The following is a 19,648-nucleotide window of genomic DNA, read 5'->3' as shown; positions in this document are numbered from 1 at the left end:
CCATCTCGGCCTCCACTCCGTAGGGTCTCTCACTACCCACTCAATTGTTTCAGCCTTTGAGTCACATTCACCAGCAGCCAGATTCTATCTAAAGTCTCCTAGACACAGTAGGGTCACAACAATCCTGATTTTTTTTTCTTAAATGGATGTGAGCATCGCTGGCTAGGCCAACATTTATTGCCCATCCCTAATTGCCCTTGAGAAGGTGGTAGTGAGCTGCCTTCTTGAAATGCTGCAGCCACAATACTGTTGGGGAGGGAGTTCCAGGATTTTGACTCGTTGATAGTGAAGGAACGGCAATATATTTCCAAGTCATGATGGCGTGTAACTTGGGTAACTTCTAGGTGGTGGTGTTCCCATCTATCTGCTGCCCTAGTCCTTCTAGGTGGTAGAGGTCATGGGTTTGGAAGGTGCTGTTGAAAGAGCCTTGGTGAGTTCCTGCAGTGCATCTTGTAGATGGTACACACTGCTGCTACTGTGTGTTTGTAGTGGAGGGAGTAAATGTTGAAGGTAATGAATGGGGTGCTGATCAAGCGGGCTTTTGTCCTGGATGGTGTCGAGCTTCTTGAATGTTGTTGGAGCTGCACTCATCCAGGCAAGTGGAAAGTATCCCATCACACTCCTGACTTGTGCCTTGTAGATGGTGGACAGGCTTTGGGGAGTCAGGAGGTGAGTTACTGATTGCAGGATTCCTAGCCTCTGACCTGCTCTTGTAGCCACAGTATTTATATGGCTGGTTCAGTTTCTGGTCAATGGTAACCCCCGGATGTTGATAGTGGGAGATTCATTGATGGTAATGCCTTTGAATATCAAGGTGCCATGGTTAGATTCTCTCTTGTTGGAAATGATGGCACAGAATCCCCAGAGACTTGCTTCTGATTCCTTTAAACAATATGGTGGGCTCTGGCAGCACTGAAACAGCAGCAGTGGTTCTTGTCCAATTCACAATCCCCTGTTCTTCCCGTCTTCAGTGTCCTGTCTTTTCCAACAATATCTTACATGAAAACATGATAGAAGATTGGCTGTCTGGCAGGAGGCAGAGAGTGGGGATAAGGGGGTCCTTCTCAGGATGGCGGCCGGTGATTAGTGGAGTTCCGTAGGGGTCAGTGTTGGGACCACAACTTTTCACTTTATACATTAATGATCTAGATGAAGGAACTGAGGGCATCCTGGCTAAGTTTGCAGATGGTACAAAGATAGGTGGAGGGACAGGTAGTATTGAGGAGGCGGGGAGGCTGCAGAAGGATTTGGACAGGTTAGGAGATTGGGCAAAGAAGTGGCAGATGGAATACAACGTGGGGAAGTGTGAGGTCATGCACTTTGGTAGGAAGAATAGAGGCATAGACTATTTTCTAAATGGGGAGAGAATTCAGAAATCTGGAGTGCAAAGGGACTTGGGAGTCCTAGTCCACGATTCTCTTAAGGTTAACTTGCAGGTTGAGTCAGTAGTTAGGAAGGCAAATGCAATGTTGGCATTTATTTCGGGAGGACTAGAATATAAAAGCAGGGATGTGCTGCTGAGGCTTTATAAGGTTCTGGTCAGACCACATTTAGAATATTGTGAGCAATTTTGGGCCCCGTATCTCAGGAAGGATGTGCTGGCCCTGGAGAGGGTCCAGAGGAGGTTCACGAGAAGGATCCCAGGAATGAAAGGCTTAACATATAAGGAACGTTTGAGGACTCTGGGTCTATACTCGATGGAGTTTAGAAGGATGAGGGGGGATCTGATTGAAACTTACAGAATACTGAAAGACCTGGATAGAGTGGATGTGGGGAAGATGTTTCCATTAGTAGGAGAGACTAGGACCCGAGGGCACAGCCTCAGAGTAAAGGGAAGACCTTTTAGAACAGAGATGAGGAGAAACTTCTTTAGCCAGAGAGTGGTGAATCTATAGAATTCATTGCCACAGAAGGCTGTGGAGGCCAGGTCATTGAGTGTATTTAAGACGGAGATAGATAGGTTCTTGATTGGTAAGGGGATGAAAGGTTACGGGGAGAAGGCGGGAGAATGGGGTTGAGAAACTTAGCAGCCATGATTGAATGGCGGAGCAGACTCGATGGGCCAATTGGCCTAATTTCTGCTCCTATGTCTTATGGTCTTATGGAAAATACAGTCTCTGCTCTATTTTTAGAGACCTACTTCAACACCAAGGTCTGCCGTAAACCACCAACAGAAAACTGCTCCGTTTGTGGAGAATCTTGTTTCCACTCTCACCAATTCTTTGTTCTGCCACCAGTCAGGCTGGAACCCCACCACTACAATTAGCTTTCTAGTTACCTTTTGGATTCTTAGCTTTTCATCCCCATGGCAACCTCTGGTCACATGAGCATTTCTTGGAACCTAATGATGTCATAATCAGGAAACCAATTAAGCCTCTTTCAGAATACACCCCAGCCCACTTTGGTCTTTAAGGCGACATTGTCTATAAAGAAAATACAAGTTTTTCCCAAAGTGTGTGGGTCATCACACATTGCTGTTTGTGGGATCTTGCTGTTCTCAAATTGTCTGCTGCGTTGCCTGCATTACAACAGTAACTACACTTCATGTATTTTGTTGGCTGTAATGTGCTTTAGGATGTCCTGAGGTTGGGAAAGGTGCTCAAGAAATGAGTCCTTTTTTGTTCTTATCTGTGTGTTCCTTTATACTTTTGGATCTCAGGAATGGAATAATGAGCTCTGCTTGTTGCTGAATGACATGAAAGGCAGAAGTGGGCGGATGAAAAAACAGCGACCAGCCCCCAACACCGAGGCCAGTGTGGCGTACGGTCGTGTGAAGGCCGTTTACGGAAGAATCCTCCCGTACAACGAGCTGAAGCAGATTCGGGATGTCACATCGCACCTGGGGAAGACAGAGACCATCACTGAGACACGGGTTAGTGAAAGCTGTCTTGATGTTGTTATTCTACCCTGTACTCTGGGCAGGGAGAGAGGGCAGTTTCTTCCTGAGCCTCTGACCTTTTAGTTTTTAACTGACGAAGATTAACAGGAGAATTCGCTGGCTGAATATCCATCCCGAATGGGCTTGGAATGACATCAGGATTTTAGCTTCTGTTTTTTCATTTTAAAGATTCCCGCTCCAAAACTCAACCTCATATCCTTCTATTATCTTGTATTTCTGCTGCTTTCACATGTGTTGCCGTAAATCTGTTTAACCAGGGGCCCTGGTGTTATCCCTTCCGTTCAAACATCTCGAAGTGAGCTTCTGACCTGCCATTATAGAATGATACAGCACAATCTCACTCCCCTGCTTTTTCCTCTGAGTCCTGTAAATTTTCCTCTTCATATATTTATCCCTTTTGAAAATTATTATTGATTCTGCTTCCACCGCCCTTTCAGGCAACGTATTCCAGATCACAACAACTCGCTGCATAAACATTTCTTCTCATCTCCCCTCTGCCCCTCTGGTCGTCTTCCCAATTATCTTAAACCCCTGTCCCCTGATTACTGACCAACTGCCACTGGAAACAGTTTCTCCTTATTTACTCTTATCAAATCTCTTCATGATTTTGTATGCCTCTGTTAAATCTCCTCTTGACCGTCTCTGCTCAAACCCAACTTCTCCAGTCTCTCCACGTAACTGCCCCTCATCTCTGGAACCGTTCTAGTAAATCTCCTCTTTCCTCTCCGTTCCCCAGGCCAGGGATTTCCACTGCAGGGTGCAGCGTTTCATTGACTCCCGTGCTGATGATTCTCGGGGCTGCCGAGGTGGAGAGTTTTGGCCAATTGTGAAACGGGTGAGGATCCGAGTGCCGCGGTCTGCGGTGCTGCAGACTGGAGCTGTCCTGGTCGACCTCCCAGGTGTCAGAGACTCCAACGCCGCGAGGAACAGCATCGCCAAGGAGGTGAGCAAGCACGGTCTCCTGGCACCAGCTGTAACCGGGTGGGGTGATGGAGGAACAAGAGCATGGCGTTAGACCCAGAGTCCACCATTACCTCCCTCTTCAGGTCAAACCCAGCATGGTGGGTGGGTGGAACAGACAGTGGCCGTAAGCATAGGGTGGGGGTGGGCTGGGGGGATTTTGACAGCAGATTGATTGCTTGGTCGTCAAGTTTGAATTTAATCTTCTCTCCGGGGTGAAGGTGAGGTGTGGAGTGAGGTATAGCAATCACAGCCTTTAACACTTTCCTGGTTCGGGTAATCCTATCTCTGTAGCTTCAAGCTCTTTTTAAAATTTGTTCACGGGACGTGTGTGTTGCTGACAAGGCCAGCATTTATTGCCCCGAGAAGGTGCTGGTGCGCCGCTGCCTTGACTACAATTGTGTTGCTTGCTAGGTCATTTCAGAGGATAGTTAAGAGTCAGCCACATTGCCTGGAGTCACATATAGGCCAGACCGGGTAAGGATGGCAGATTTCCTTCCCTAAAAAGAACTTTGATGCCTACTTGAAGAGCTGTGACCTGCAGGGTTACGAACTCAGTGCAGGAAGGTGGAATTAGGCTGGGGTAACTCTTTGTCAACTCGCAGAGATACAATGTGCCGAATGGCCTCCTGAGTCATAATTTTTCTATGATTCTGGATATTAGTGAACCAGATAGGTTTTTGTGACAATCTGGTAGTTTAATGGTCACCATTACTGAGATTAGTTTTTTTACTCCAGATTTATTTAATTCCTTGAATTTACATTCCCCCCAGATGCCGTAGTGGGATTTGAATTCATATACTCAAATCATTAGTCCAGGCTTCTGGATTACTAGTCCAGTAACATCACCACTGCTATCCCCAGTTAGTTACAAGCTCAGCTACGTTAGCATAGTGGTGATGTTGGAAATACTCAGCCAGTTAGGCCACAATTGTGAAGAGGGAAACACATGAACAGTTCGCCTCTCTGACCTCTCATCATCAACCTGGAACATTAATTCTGTTGGGGGTCTTGGGTTAGGGGCTGGTCACAGGGCCAGAGATTGGGTCAAGGGTTTGCTGCAGATGGATGGTGTCTTGACTGTAAGTCTGTTGCGCCTCTCTTGTGCTCAGTACCTGAAGAACTGCGATGCTGTGTGGATCGTGGCCAACGTGACACGGGCGGTTGATGACAAGACGGCCAAGGACATGCTGGACGAAAGTCTCCGCAGGCAGCTCCTGATGGACGGTCAGTATGGACGCATCGCCTTCATCTGCACTAAGACCGACTCGCACAATGTAACCGAGATCCTGAGGTACAGTGGTGGGGGACTGGGGAAGAGATTAACAGAGACAGGAGGGGGGATTATGGGGAGATGACCAGAGTTTGGTCCGAGGTTTTTTTTTATTTGTTCATAGGATGTGGGCATTGCTGGCTGGGTCAGCATTTGTCGCCCACCCCTAATTTCCCTTGAGAAGCTGCCGCCTTGAACTGCTGTAGTTCCTGTGGTGCAGCAACACCCTAACACCACTGTGGGAGGGAGTTCCAGGATTTTGACCCAGCAACCCCGTGAAGTTTCAGGGAGGGCCTTGGAGGGGGAGAGGGAGAGGTGGAGAGGCGGTGGGGCTTTCAGAGCAACTTCCAGAATGTCGGGTCCTTACGGCTACCAATGATGGGCCAAGGGAGCTTAAGAAAGTGGTTGGAGTCAGGGGGACGCTGTGTCGGGGTGGGGTGCAGATGGAGCACAGGTCCAGGAAGAGGCCATTCAGCTGCCTTGTGAGAGCACAAGGTGATAGGTGAATAGCACTGTGGGATGGTACATCGTGGGTGGGTGGGTAAAGTGGAAGTGTGTGGGGATGTTTGTGATCAATGCTTGGGTGAGGAATAGTGCAGGAATGCTTAGAGTGTTAATAGCTCAGTATTGGGTAACTAGTGGTCTCTACTTTTCAGTGCTCTGCATCAAACCAGAGACTGCAACCTTCTGGAAGATGAAATTGTGGAGCTAAAGGACGAAATTGAACGACGACAGACTGAGCAACAGACCTGGAAGTCAGAGCTGGAGCAGTTACGAGTATTCACTCTGGTACGGTTTCATTGGGAGGTGGACAGATATAGTAGCGATAAGGCACAAGAGATCACAGTATAATATAACATTGCTGCACAGATTGACAGAGGAGTTGGCTCCAGTTTAAACACTGACTCACCGGCCCTCAGTCTCTGTAATGCGATGTTTCTTCATCTGCACTAATTGCCATGCTGATTGTTTTTGTCGCCCTTTAACAGATTAGAGAGAGCGATGACAGAGCCAAACAGCTGGAGTGTGCCATCAAACACCAGGAGTCGGAGGTGAGCGTTTGCTCAGGAATCTTCCTGTTATGGTTGATGCTTCTGCTGACAATTGATTTTTTTCGTTCTTTCATGGAATGTGAAGTATAAATTGGCTGGGCCAACATTTACTGCCCATCCCTAATTGCCCTTGAGAAGGTGGTGGTGAGCTGCCTTCTTGAACCGCTGCAGTCCGTGTGGTGTAGGTAGGTGTGGTGTAGTGCTGTTAGGGAGGGAGTTCCAGGATTTTGGTCCAGCAACAGTGAAGGAACGGCGATATATTTCCAAGTAATGATGATGAGTGGCTTGGAGGGAAACTTCCAGATGGTGGTGTTTCCATCTATCTGCTGACCTTGTCCTTCTAGATGGTAGTGGTTGTGGGTTTGGAAGGAGCTGTCTAAGGAGCCTTGGTGAATGCATGCAGTGCATCTTGTAGATGGTACACACTGCTGCCACTGTGTGTCAATGGTGGAGGGAATAAATGTTGACGGTGGTGGATGGGTTGCCAATCAAGCAGACTGCTTTGTCCTGGCCGGCGTCAAGCTTCTTGAATGTTGCGGGTGTTGCACTCATCCAGGCCAGTGGGGAATATTCCATCACACACCTGACATGTGCCTTTTAGATAATGGACAGGCTTTGGGGAGTCAGGAGGTGAGTTACTCACACAGGATTCCCAGCCTCTGACCTGCTCTTGTTGCCAAAGTGTTTATATGGCTAGTCCAGCTCAGTTTCTGGTCAAAGTTTTATTGATGCCTCTAAAGCCCTGGACTGGTGGCCTGTGGCCCTCTTTCATCCTCCTTTGCACAGTTGTTCTTATCAGCAGTTGAACATTGTGTTGCATGGTGTTTATGTCAACTCTTTGAAAGAGCTATCCAATTGATCTCACTCCTTTGCTCTTTCCCTATAGTCCTGCAGAGTTTCCCTTTTCAAGCATTGATCCAATTCCCTTTTGAAAGTTACTATTGAACCTGCTTCCACTGCCCTCTCAGGCAGTGCCTTCCAGATTCCAATCATTCCAAACAAATGCTTCCTCCACGCTCCCTTTGGTTCTTTTGCCAATCATCTTAAATCTGTGCTCTAAAGAAGAGTCATATGGACTCGAAACGTTGACTCTGTCTTTCTCTCCACAGATGCTGTCAGAGAGTTTTTCCAGCATTTTTTGTTTTTGTTTCAGATTTCTAGCATCTGCAGTATTTTGCCCTTAAATCTGTGTCCCTCTGGTTACTGACCCTCCTGCCACTGGAAACAGTTTCTCCTTATTTACTCAATCAAAACCCTTCATGATTTTGAATGCCTCAATTAAATCTCCCCTTAACCTTCCCTGCTCTAAGGAGAATCATTCAGTTTCTCCGGTCTCAACACATTAACTGAACTTGCCCTTCCCTGGAACTATTCTAGTCAATCTGGGAATGTTCTCCTCACCCCTGGAACCATTCTTGTAAATCTCCTATGCACCCTCTCCAAAATCATGCTTTATTCTTTGATGGAATGTGGACATGCTGGCAAGGCCAGCATTTGTTGTCCATCCCTAAATGATTTTGAACTGAATGGCTTGCTCGGCCATTTCAGAGGGCAGTTAAGAGTCAACCACATTTCTGTGGATCTGGAGTCACCTGTAGGTCAGACCAGGTAAGGATGGCAGATATCCTTCATTGAAGGACATTAGTGAACCAGATGGGTTTTTATAAAGAGTTGTTTGCAAACATGTCCTCCATCATTCCCTCCCCCCATCCCCTGGACTCTGCACTTCCTTTGAAGTTGTACTATTTAGTTATTATTGCTGAAAAAGAGATTTTTTTTGTTGAAGCTTTTTGCCTTGCACTCATCAGGTCAGTTGGCAAGAAAATACCAATGTCAGGGAAACAACATATTTATACTTTGAGAAGAGAGTGCTGATTGGTTGGCAAGTGGACTCTGCCTGGTTTAAATTTCAAGCAATGCTTGGCACTTAACTGTCAGCCCTATCAACTGGTGCATTCTCCAAGGCAACACCTGCATGAGAGTCCACTTTCCAACCAGTCGGCACTCTTCTCATACAGTATTTTGTTTTCTGTGACATTGGTATTTTCTTGCAAATTGTCCTGATGAGTGCAAGATGAAAAGCTTCAACACAAAAGCCTCTCTTTTTCAGCAATACTCAAGTTCTGTGCTAACAAATGACTATTTATTTAGTTATTCTTATTCTTTCTACAATAATGTATCACTTCACTTTGCCCATTTCACCAGTTTCACCAGACTATGTCCTATGAAGTCTGTTCCTATGCTGCTAACTGTTCACTACACTTATAAGCTTCATGTTAGCTGCAGAATTTTAAATGGTGCCCTGTATACTGAAGTCCAAGTCATTAATTTACAATAAAAAGAAGAGCGCTCATTCAGATAGCTGGTGCAGACATGATGGGCCGAATAGCTGCCTGTGCTATCACCATTCTGTGATTCCAATATGAACCCCTGTGGAACAGCACTCTATACTCCCCTCCAGTCTGAAAAATAGTAATTCACTATGAATCTCTGCTTTCTGACCTTTAGCCAATTTCTGTATCCAAGCTGCCACTGCTTCTTTAATTCCATGGACTTTAATTGTTTTAACAAGCCTATTATGTGGTAATTTACCAAATGCCTTTTGAAAGCCCAATATTCACAACATCAACTGCACTAGCCTAATTAATCCTCTCTAACTTCATCAAAGAACTTGATCAAGTTAATCGGGCATGATTTGTCTTCAAAAATCTGTGCTGACTTTCATTTTATTAACCCATACTTTTCCAAAAGCCAAGTAATTTTGTCCTGGGTTATTGTCTCCCACCTTCTCAGTTCATAGCACCCTCGCCTTTGAATCAGAGGGTTGTGGGTTCATGTCCCATTCCTGGAAAACCAAGAACTGTGATTGTACTCGAAAGAAGTTGCAATCTGTGACTGTTGGTAACTCGAAAGAGTTTCCCCCTCCCCACCCCCGAACATTAGGCTGACTGCCTTGTCGTTTCTGGATTTACCCTCCCTCCTTTTCAGCACTTTCCACCCTTGCTTCCCTCAGCTACCTAGGATTCATCCCATTCGGACCGTGTGACTATTCTGCTTTGAGTGATGCTGCTCTTGCCCAATATCGCTACTGCCTCCCCCTCCTTGTCAGGATCCATTGGCAGCATCCTCTTCTCTTGTGAAGACAGATCCAGAGTTAATACCCTAGTCATTCCCTCTCATCTCCTTTTTGGACCCTACTCGATCCCATGCTTTCTTTGACTACCCTTTTTATTAAGTATTTACATGTTTATAAAAGGCTTTTGGCTTTTCTTTCTTCTTAGCTGCTAATGCTCTCCCTCTGCTCCCTCTTATTTCTCTTCTAGGTCCCCTCTGTGCTTTCTATGTTCAACTTTGTCCTCTATGATACAGAAGGAGGCCATTCAGTCCATCATGTCTGTGCTGGCTAATTACTTTACATTTGTCAAAGCCTCCTTTTGTGTTGCATCTTAATTTCCCTAATATCGTCAAACCTGAGGATTTACACCAGCCTCGGTGCCACCTCCTCTTTCCCTCTCCAAGTGTGCTTTCGGCAGCTATGACGGAGGGAATGGCGATTAGTATCTTTCCTTGGCTTGTTAGTGTGAATTTGGTTGTCTTATTCTGAGGGGCCGAGATGTATGTGTGGGCTTATTCCTCTCCTCTCCCTCCCTCCCTCGCTCCCCATACAGTTGACTAAACTCCATAGCAAGATGAACGTGAAGCGACGTGATCTCTCCCTGAACTCCATCAAGGCTCGAAACTTCTTCTGTAAGAGAAATATTCGTCTCAACTTCAAGTGTGGACTGCAGGTGGGTGCAAAGGTGGGGGTTGAGGGAGATTAAAATAGGGGAGTTGTTCATGTGTGTTTGGCACGAGGGAATTCTTCGGCTCCCACTCCTGTGACAGACATGTAAACAGTTCTGTTGACCTGAAACATTAACTTGGTTTCTCCCCACAGATGCTGCCTGACTTGCTGTGGATTTCTAGCATTTTTGTTTACGTTTTATTTCTTTATTCTTTCATGGGATGTGGGTGTCGCTGGTAAGGCCAGCATTTGTTGCCCATCCCTAATTGCCCTTGAACTGAGTGGCTTGCTAGACCATTTCAGAGGGTAGTTAAGAGTCAAACACATTACTAAGGATGGCACATTTCCTTCCCTAAAGCCACATTAGTGAACCAGATGGGTTTTTCCAACAATTGATAGTTTCATGGTCACCATTACTGAGACTACCTTTATATTTAATAGAGTGACAGTCCCCAGATTTATTTATTGAATTTAAATTCCACCAGCTGCCATGTTGAGATTCGAACCCATGTCCCCAGAGCAACAGCCTGGGTCTCTGGATTACTAGTCCAGCAACATTACCATTACTCCACTGTCTCGTCATAAAAGTTTTTACTATAACAAATGACACAAAGTGCTATTGCCTAAACACTATTTTGCTTTTGTAGGCAACTTATGCTTCAAACTGCAAGAAGTGACATCACCCATTGTGCACTCCATGAAATTACAGTCCTTATAGCAAGCAGCCCACAGTTATTCCAAGCTGCCAAAGGGTGCCCGTCTCCCTGTTTCACTGAATAGTAACTTTGAGTGACCGTCTCCAGGCACTTTCCTGAGTTTTGGGAGTTGCTTAAATCCAGCTCCAGTAGTAAAGCCTGTTCTGATGACTTATCTTCCCCTTAGCCATTGGCAGAACAAATCTCCAGGAATCCTTAGTTGGCTACAGGATGTGTCTCTTTGACTACAGACTGTCCCCCTCCTGCATCTGCCTGTGGTAGTTCACAAAGTGGCGCAGCCTCTTTTCTCCTGACCAAGCTGCTGTGATACTCATTGATTTGTGGGGAAGCCTGTAGCCTTATCCCAAAATTGGCTTCCTTTGCCCTCTTCCCTATGGTAATGTGAAACACATTAACCTTTTACCTAGGTAGAAATGCTAATTAGCTCTTTGCGAGACCAATTCCCTTTCAACTTAGAAGTAAATGGAGAGTTTACAGCACAATTATTTACTCTCTCCTCCATCCCCACCCCCTTTCCGATCCCCCTTTTTTCCAATAATTTATATAGATTTTTCTTTTCCCACCTATTTCCATTATTTTTAAATGTATTTCCATCCATTGTTTTATCTCTACCTTTTAGCCTATTTCGATCCCTTCTCCCCGCCCCAACCCCACTAGGGCTATCTGTACCTTGCTCGTCCTGCTTTCTACCCTTAATGTCACCTATTAGCACATTTCTTAGCTAATATCATCACCGTCAACACCTCTTTGTCTTCTTGTCTATGACATCTTTTGGCTATCTCCACCTATCACTGGCCCTCTATCCAGCTCTACTTGTCCCCCCCCCCCCCCCCCTAAACCAGCTTATATTTCACCTCTCTTCTATTTTTCCTTAGTTCTGTTGAAGAGTCAGACGGACTCAAAACGTTAACTGTATTCCTCTCTGCAGACGCTGTCAGACATGCTGAGTTTTTCCAGGTAGTTTTGTTTTTGTTTTGGATTTCCAGCATCCGCAGTTTTTTGCTTTTATCTTTTTGCTTTTACAATTATTTACAACATTTCAAACTTCGACACCTTTCTGGGACTTTGGAAGACTTGGACTCTACTCGTTGTACTCTGAGACTGCAGCCATTGTCTCCAAGTGTAAATACCTTGCACCTTCTTCTCAGTAAAACAATCTAAGCCTTCTTTTGATCTCTAACAATCAAACTACCAAGGCTTACTGTCAGGCAGACTGTAGAACAGGTCACATTGACCCCCTTCATTCACCCTAAATTACTGTGCTAAAATATAAAAACCTTATGAATCTCATAGTTGTAACATCACGGCCACTGTTTCGTTGAAGAGCAGGGGAGTTCGTCTGGTGTCCTGGCTGATATATAATCCCCTGAATCAACATCCCTAAGTTAGATTATCTGTTGTTTCTTACTTGCTGTTTGTGGGATCTTGCTGTGGGCTAATTGATTGCTGCGTTTCCTACACTGAAACAGTGACTACACTGTCTTGGATTTTCTGAAGTTGTGACAGGTGCTATAGAAATACAAGTCCTTTAAGTCGCATTTGGGACCCAGCAATGCTTTTATCTTTTACTGCCTTTCTCCCTTTGGTGTTTGATCTCTGGAAGCTCTCCGATTTAATTATTGTTTTATTTTGATTTGTGTTTAGGAGTTGAAGCGTCAAGCCAAGACTGAAGAACTGGACTCGGAGGAGGAGGGAGAGGAGAGCAGTGATGATGATGATGACGATGATGATGTTTACCCTCTGTCGACAGGGGGGCCAGATCCTGACTCGAATAAAGATGGGAAACTTCACGTGTTCACTGTCAGCTCCACTGAGTACCTGAAACTCCGTGGCAAGCTGCTACGCGATGGACCTCCTCAGGTGTTCGGCAGTATCGAGGACACAGGTTTAAGTCTTTCCTGCATCTTTCTGCCTCTCCATAGACCTTCTGTAGGGAGGTGGGGGGGCCCTTCCTCATCCATAAATCATGTGTAGCTTGCCTTGTTGCATACCTAACCCCTGACCTGCTTGGTTCAGTTGGTGCCCTCTCCCTTTTTGAGTCAAAAGGGCTTAAACCCCTTTCCAGTCATAGGAGAAGGCCATTTGGTCCACCATGTCTATGCTGGCTCCTTAGAGGGTGGTGAACCTGTTGAATTCTCGACCACAGAAGGCTGTGGAGGCCAAATCACTGAATATGTTTAAGAATGAAATAGGCAGATTTCTAGACTCCAAAAGGTGTTAAGGGGTTTGGAGAGAGAGCGGGAGTGTGGCGTTGAAATAGAGGATCAGCCATGATCATATTGAATGACGGAGCAGGCTCAAAGGGCCGAATGGCCTACTCCTCCTATTTTCTTTGTTTCTATCCAATTAGCCCCACGCCTGCTCTTTCCCCGTAGATCTACAAATTTCTTCTTTTCAAGTACCCAATTCATTTTTGAAAATTACGATTGAATCCGCTTCCACGTCCCTCGGGTGTGATGTTCTGAGGGAGTGCTGCACTGTCAGAGGGGCTGTCTTTCAGGTGAGATGTTAAACCAGTGCTTCATTTGTCTAAAAGCAAAAAACTGCAGATGCTGGAAATTCGAAACAAAAACAAAAATAACTGGAAAAACTCAGCAGGTCTGACAGCATCTGTGGAGAGGAATACAGTTAACGTTTCGAGTCCGTATGACTCTTCACCAGAGCCCCCTCATTTGTCTGTTTGGATAGAGGTCCCATGGGTACATATTCCAAGAGAAATAAGGTGTTCCTAGGGTTTCTTTGGACCCGTCAAACAATGCAACCAAAATTACATTTACTGGTGATTTGTCTCATTGCTAATGGTGGGATCTTGCTGTGTGCAAAATGGCTGTCATCTTTGCCAGTGAATGCATCTAAGGCTTGTTCCTTCAGCCATCTTAGTTCCATCACTCCCTGCAGAATACTCTGACCTGCTCTGATAGGAACAAGGAACAGGAGGGGAGGCTGTTCAGCTCCTCCAACTTCTTTCATTCCAGTGAGTTAATTGCTGATCTGTGACCTAACCCCACATACCCACCTTTATCCCCATACCCTTTACCAACTTTCGCGAACAAAAATTCATATCAATCAAAGTTTTATATTAACAATTGGTCTTGCATCAACTGCCTCTTGTGAAGAGAGTTCCAAACTACTTCTAATTTTTGTGTATAGAAATGTTTCCAAGTTTCACTTCTGAAAGGTCTGGCTCTAATTTTTAGACCACGTTCCTTCAGTTCCTCTCTGCCAATCAGGATTAGGGTAGATTAGAGAGAGGAGCCAGGTATGGAGGGCAGGTGGGGGTGTAACTAGGTCCTGAGTGTGGGGGGCTGTACCCAGGTATGGAGGGTGAGGGGGTTGGTAGTGGTACCCAGGTAGAGAGGGTGAAGGCGGGGGGGCACCCAGTTAGAGAGGGTGGGGGAGTACCCAGGTATAGAGGGCAAGTTAGGGGGACCCATGTATCTTAAAAACTTGCAGTGGCTTTCGCGTTTGGCAGTTTGGTCAAGTTGAGTTCCTGGTTAATGGTGACCCTTTGGATGTTAGTGTAGGAGACTTGATAATATTTGCTGGAGCACACACCCTGTAGATAGTGGAAACTGCAGCCACTGTGTGCTGTGACCGGAGTGAGTGGATGTTCAGAAAGGTGGCAGCATCTTGAGAACTGCTCATCAAGGACTAAGGGAGAATAGGGCCATTCATCCAGTTAACCTCATCATGCACTGTAGGCATTGCCCAACACGCTCACCAAACACCGATTGGTATAGATTGCTACGTGTTCCCCACTCAAAGTTGGGATGAAGATCGTTGAGGGGTGGGGGAGCTGTTGGGCTGACATGAAGGGAAAGTTTCAATTTGCCAACTTGAAGTCAATAAGGCTATTAACTGCATTATATTCACTGTACTGGCTGGGAAGCTCACTGCCCCTCAGTCTGTCACCTCCCCATCCACTCCGGCCCCCCCCTCCCCCTGTCACTGGCCCTGACCTATTGAGTAGGAGGGGGTATGAGGAAGGAGAATGGACTCTTCTCTCCACTCCCCCAACCCTTTGTGGTTTAATGATTATCGTGATACGGGCTCTTAATGAGATTCTTGCGGATGAGTAGTTAATGTCCCCTCACAGGCAAAGAAACCCATACCTGCTTCAGATAGTGGGGGGAAATTGACCAAGTTCCCTGCCTGTGATAGGACCCCACTGCTGGGGGTTAGGGATTATGTGGGTGGAGGATTCCATAAGGAGGGCATGAATGTGTGATGCCCTTTCCAGCTAAATAGTTGACGGAAGACCCTGTTTCAGCTCCTGAGAGCATGGCACCTGGGTAGAGGAGGGAATGCTGAAGCTTGACTACAGGGAGATTGATTCTGGGTTTCCTCCTTTGATTTCCTGCAGAAATTCCTGCGGTTCAACGTTTCGTCCATCAGATCACCCTGACACGTCGGGCACTCTCCACAGAGGTGGTCATCCGCAAGGTTGCCACCTTCGTCAGTCATGTGGTTGCGTACCTGACCAACCGCAGAGCCCAGGTAAAAGCCAGGAACCCATGTTCCGTTTCTGTGTTAGAAGTGTCGGGGGGAAGGGGTGGGAATGCACCAGGGAATGGAGTGAAGACACTTGCTCCCCTTCCCTCCCTGGCATGATCTAGTCTTCATGCACTGCCTGGCCATCTCCACTCCTCCACTCGAGCTACAGGGTTGGGGGAGATGTTGGTGGGGGGTGGGTGGAGGTTCAGAGCGGATGTGGGTGTGAGTCTGCTCCCTGCTGGTGTATTGTGATCACCAGCTCCCTGCTGTCCATTGAACCTGGCGATGCCATCTACAGCATGGGATGGGTGCAGAGCCCTGATTCTAGCAACACTCCTGATTCCCAATCCCTGGGCTGTCTGTCCAGCTTCGATAACTCTTTACCCTCCTCTGCACTGAACATCTATAGCTGCAGTGTCTCCCCCTTGTGGGGGGCATCTCAGTTCAATGCCTGGTTCTGCTACCCCTGCAGGGTAATTCTAGTTTGTGTTCAGCTCTAACACCTCCGGGGATGTATCTGGGTTCAGTATCCTGCTCTGATAACCCCCCCACCCCTTACAAACTGGGTTCTCTGGGCAGTGTTGCACAGTATAAATAATCTATCATGTCTCTCCTCAGGATGCTTCATATCAGGCCCAGGTCCGAGGGACAGTGCAGGCCTGTCTGTCCCATGTGGAAGAGTTCTTCCACCAAACAGCTGAGGATTGTAAGCGGGAAATTGGGAATTCCTTCTCCCTCATCGAGACACAGCTGAATATTGGGAAGAGGTTGGCCATGAGGGATTCTGAGGGCAGTGTGCTGAGATGGGGGTCACGGGTAAGTGACAGGAGTTTATATTAAATTGCTGTTTAACTGGACTGCAGCTCCACATCTTTACCAGGAATTGTTTGCCTCATGATTACAGTTGACTTTACATTTCCCACATTGGAAGAAGTTTATTTTACAGGAGGTCATCCTGACCATCGTATCTGTGGATTTCTTACCTAGGCTATCACAAAGTAATCCCACTGCCCCACACACTCCCTGTAGCCTTATGTCGATCCCAAACTAATCCCACTGCCCCACTCTCTCCTCATAGTCCTCATGTATCAATCTCAAACAGTTTCTAGTGGCAGGAGAGTCACAGAGAGTGGTAGGGAACAATTTATACTGCATGAGAAGAGAGTGTTGATTGGTTAGGCATTGCCATGGAGAATGCACCAGGAGTCAATTGTCCCCCTACTTGTTTTTAGTTGAAGAAGGGGTAGTGCCTCTCGTGCAGTATAAATTTGATGGTCCCTTTGAAATTTGGTATTCTTGCGATTTTATCTTGATAAGTGCAAGTTGAAAAGCCGCCTTTTTTTTTTGTCAGCAATACTCGAGTTGTGTACTTACCAAAAGGAAATTGGATGAACAGCTGAAAAGGAAAATTTTTTTGGACTATGGGGCAAGAATGGGGGAGAGTTAATTGGATAGCTCTTTCAAAGAGTCTGCACAGGCATGTTGGGCAAGTGGCCTCCCATGCTGTGAGATCATCTAGCCTTGGCTCTCAATGCTGTGTGTAACTTGTCTGTTTTCTGGGGTGACTTTCTATTGTTTCTCTCCCCTCTCTGCTGAGCAGTCCAGTGGATATCCGTATCCAACCTATAAAGCTACCTGCGACCGCAATGGGACCTTCACCTCTCCATCGTTTGGAACCATTGACTTCAACGAGGAGCTGACACATCCAATGTTCACTCCCCTAATGGTGGTCTGGAGTGAGGTGTTCAGGTAACTCATCTGAATAAAGGACCCTCTTTGGAGGAAGAGAGTAGAGTCAGAGGAGGAGGAAAAATAGAAAAGTGAATATGTTTAAATAGTGGGAGAGGGAAATGTAGGTGTCCAGAGGGACCTATGTACACAATTCACAAAGTCAACATGCAGGTGCAGCAAGGAATTAGGAAAGGAAATGGCACATAAGCATTTATTTTTTCCTTTTATTTCATGTGATGTGGGCGTCGCTGACAAAGCCAGCATTTGTTGCTCATCCCTAATTGCTCTTGAACTGAACATTTCAGAGGAATTATTACTGCAATTGTGTAGGGCATTGGTGAGACCACACCTGGAATACTGTGATTTCCTTAGTTAAGGGAAGATGTACTTGCCTCAGAGAGTGCAATGAAAGTCCTCACCAGATTGGCCCCAGGAATGAGAGGATATCCTATTATGGGCTTAGTAAATTTGGCCTATATTCTCTGGAGTTTAGAAGAATGAGAGGCGATCTCATTGAAACATGCAAGATTGTGAAGGAGTTTGACAGGGCAGACATTGGGACATTACTTCTCCTGGTTGGGAAATCTAGATCATGGGGGCACAGTCTCAGGATAAGGGGTTGATCATTTTAGACAGATGATGGGAGATTACTTCACTCAAAGGGCTGTGAATCTTTGGAATTCTCTACCTCAGAGAGTTGTGGTTGTTCAGCCGCTGAGGATATTCAAGACGTAGATACATAGATTTCTGGGTACTAAGGGAATTAAAGGATATGGAGAGAGCACAGGAAGGTAGATCTTGGTTAGATCTTATTAAATAGTAGAGCAGGCTCGAAGGGACTTTCTTAGGTCCTTACATGGAGTGGAGCACGGAGGGGCGGGGAGAGGGAGTGGAGCGCACGGAGGTGGGGAGGGGGAGCGGAGGTGGGGAGGGGGAGAGGGAGTGGAGCGCGCGGAGGTGGGGAGGGGGAGCGGAGGTGGGGAGGGGGAGAGGGAGTGGAGCACGCGGAGGTGGGGAGGGGGAGCGGAGGTGGGGAGGGGGAGAGGGAGTAGAGTGCGTGGAGGTGGGGAGGGGGAGCGGAGGTGGGGAGGGGGAGAGGGAGTGGAGCGCGCGGACGTGGGGAGAGGGAGTGGAGCGCGCGGAGGGGGAGAGGGAGTGGAGCGCGCGGAGGGGGTGCGGAGCGGGAGAGGGAACGGAGTGCGTGGAGGTGGGGAGGGGGTGCGGAGGGGGAGAGAGGAATTTAGTGGTGGGTGGAAAGGTGGGGATGTGGAGGGAAGGGGTGGAGGGGTGTTTGCTCTATTTGCCCTGTCTAACCAGTTGCTGGCTCGGGTTTTCTCGGCGCTCAGTGACTCTCCTTTCTGCAGCAAGTCCGTGTTCCAGCATTTGCAAAGGTTCAAGACGGATGTCCTGCGGAATCTCCAACATTTCTTCAGCGACCTGAAGCAGCAGCTGCAACAGATCGAAGGTGATACGCAACCTGTGGATTACATCCTCCGTCAGCAACTCCCGGCTGTGGAAGCCAAGGTCAGTGGAGACAGAGCAGCCATGTGCAGCACACCCCCACCCACCCATCTGTCACCCACTAACCTCCACCCTAGTAGTAAGCCTGAGAATTGGGAGCATTCTAGGATTCAACACAGGAGGGCCAAGAAACCGAAAGAGAGGATAGAATGTGAGTGCAAACTAGCGAGAAACATAAAAACAGACTGTTAAGCTTCTACAGGTATGCAAAAAGGAAAAGATTAGCAAAGACAATTGTGGTCCATTACAGGCAGAGACAGAAGAATTTATAATAGGGAATAAGGAAATGGCAGAGAAATGAAACAGATACTTTGTGTCTGTCCTCATGGAGGAAGATACAAGAAATATCCCGGAAATAATAGCGATCCAAGGGGTGAGTGAGAATGAGGAACTGAAAGGAGTAAAAAAGTAGTATTGGCAAAATTAATGGGACTGAAAGTTGATAAATCCCCTGGACCTGATGAACTACGTCCCAGAGTGTTGAAAAAGGTGGTTATAGAGATAGTGGATGCATTGGTGGTCATCTTCCAAAATAGATTCTGGAATGGTGTCTGCAGATTGGAAGGTAGAAAATGTCACCTCACTGTTTAAGAAAGGAGGGAGAGAGAAAACAGGGAACTACAGACCTGTTAGCCTGATGTCAGTCCCAGGGAAAATTCTAGAATCTACAATAAAGGTTGCGATAACTGGATATTTAGAAAACAATGATCTGATTGGGCAGAGCCAATGTGGATTTATGAAAGGGAAATCATGTTTGACAAACCTTGTTAGAGCTTTTTGAGGAAATTACCAGCAAAATAGATAAAGGAGAACCAGTGGATGTGGTGTATTTAGATTTTCACAGAATTTTAATGGCACAGGAGGCCATTCAGCCCATCGTGTCTGCACAGGCTCTCCAAATGAGCATTATGACCTAATGCCATTGCCCCTGCCTTTTCCCTGTACCCCTGCACATTGTTTCTGGTCAAATAATCATCTAATGCCTGAGGGCATTGGTAGCTCAATCATTGAGTCTGTTCAAGACAGAAATCGATAGATTTCTAGATATTAATGTCACCAAGGGGAAAGGAAGGGCAAACAAATCCAGTGCTTCTTGAAGGACAAAAGAGATGGAAATTAAGATGAAACAGAGAAAGGGTGTGTATGACAGATGTTGATATACAATTGAGAACCAGGCTGAATATAGAAAGTTCAGAGGGGAAGTGAGAAAAGAAATCA

General features: G+C 46.5%; 1 protein-coding gene across 1 annotated transcript in view; it reads left to right on the top strand.

Moving 5' to 3' along the window:
- Positions 1-19,648, top strand: part of LOC144675156 (uncharacterized) — a 74,482-nt gene that overhangs the window by 31,961 nt on the left and 22,873 nt on the right. The window contains exons 9-19 of the mRNA XM_078536123.1: positions 2,660-2,872; positions 3,636-3,842; positions 4,972-5,153; positions 5,789-5,921; positions 6,122-6,184; positions 9,853-9,972; positions 12,329-12,569; positions 15,048-15,181; positions 15,797-15,994; positions 16,779-16,927; positions 18,256-18,433. Of these exons, the coding sequence (XP_078392249.1) occupies positions 2,660-2,872; positions 3,636-3,842; positions 4,972-5,153; positions 5,789-5,921; positions 6,122-6,184; positions 9,853-9,972; positions 12,329-12,569; positions 15,048-15,181; positions 15,797-15,994; positions 16,779-16,927; positions 18,256-18,433 (1,818 nt within the window). The remainder of the gene's footprint in view (positions 1-2,659; positions 2,873-3,635; positions 3,843-4,971; positions 5,154-5,788; positions 5,922-6,121; positions 6,185-9,852; positions 9,973-12,328; positions 12,570-15,047; positions 15,182-15,796; positions 15,995-16,778; positions 16,928-18,255; positions 18,434-19,648) is intronic.

Source organism: Cetorhinus maximus, chromosome 3 (genome assembly GCF_964194155.1).
Source record: "Cetorhinus maximus chromosome 3, sCetMax3.hap1.1, whole genome shotgun sequence".
NCBI classification, from domain to species: Eukaryota; Metazoa; Chordata; class Chondrichthyes; order Lamniformes; family Cetorhinidae; genus Cetorhinus; species Cetorhinus maximus.
Note: the sequence above shows the minus strand (reverse complement) of the source record. Positions and strands in the feature narration are given on the sequence as shown.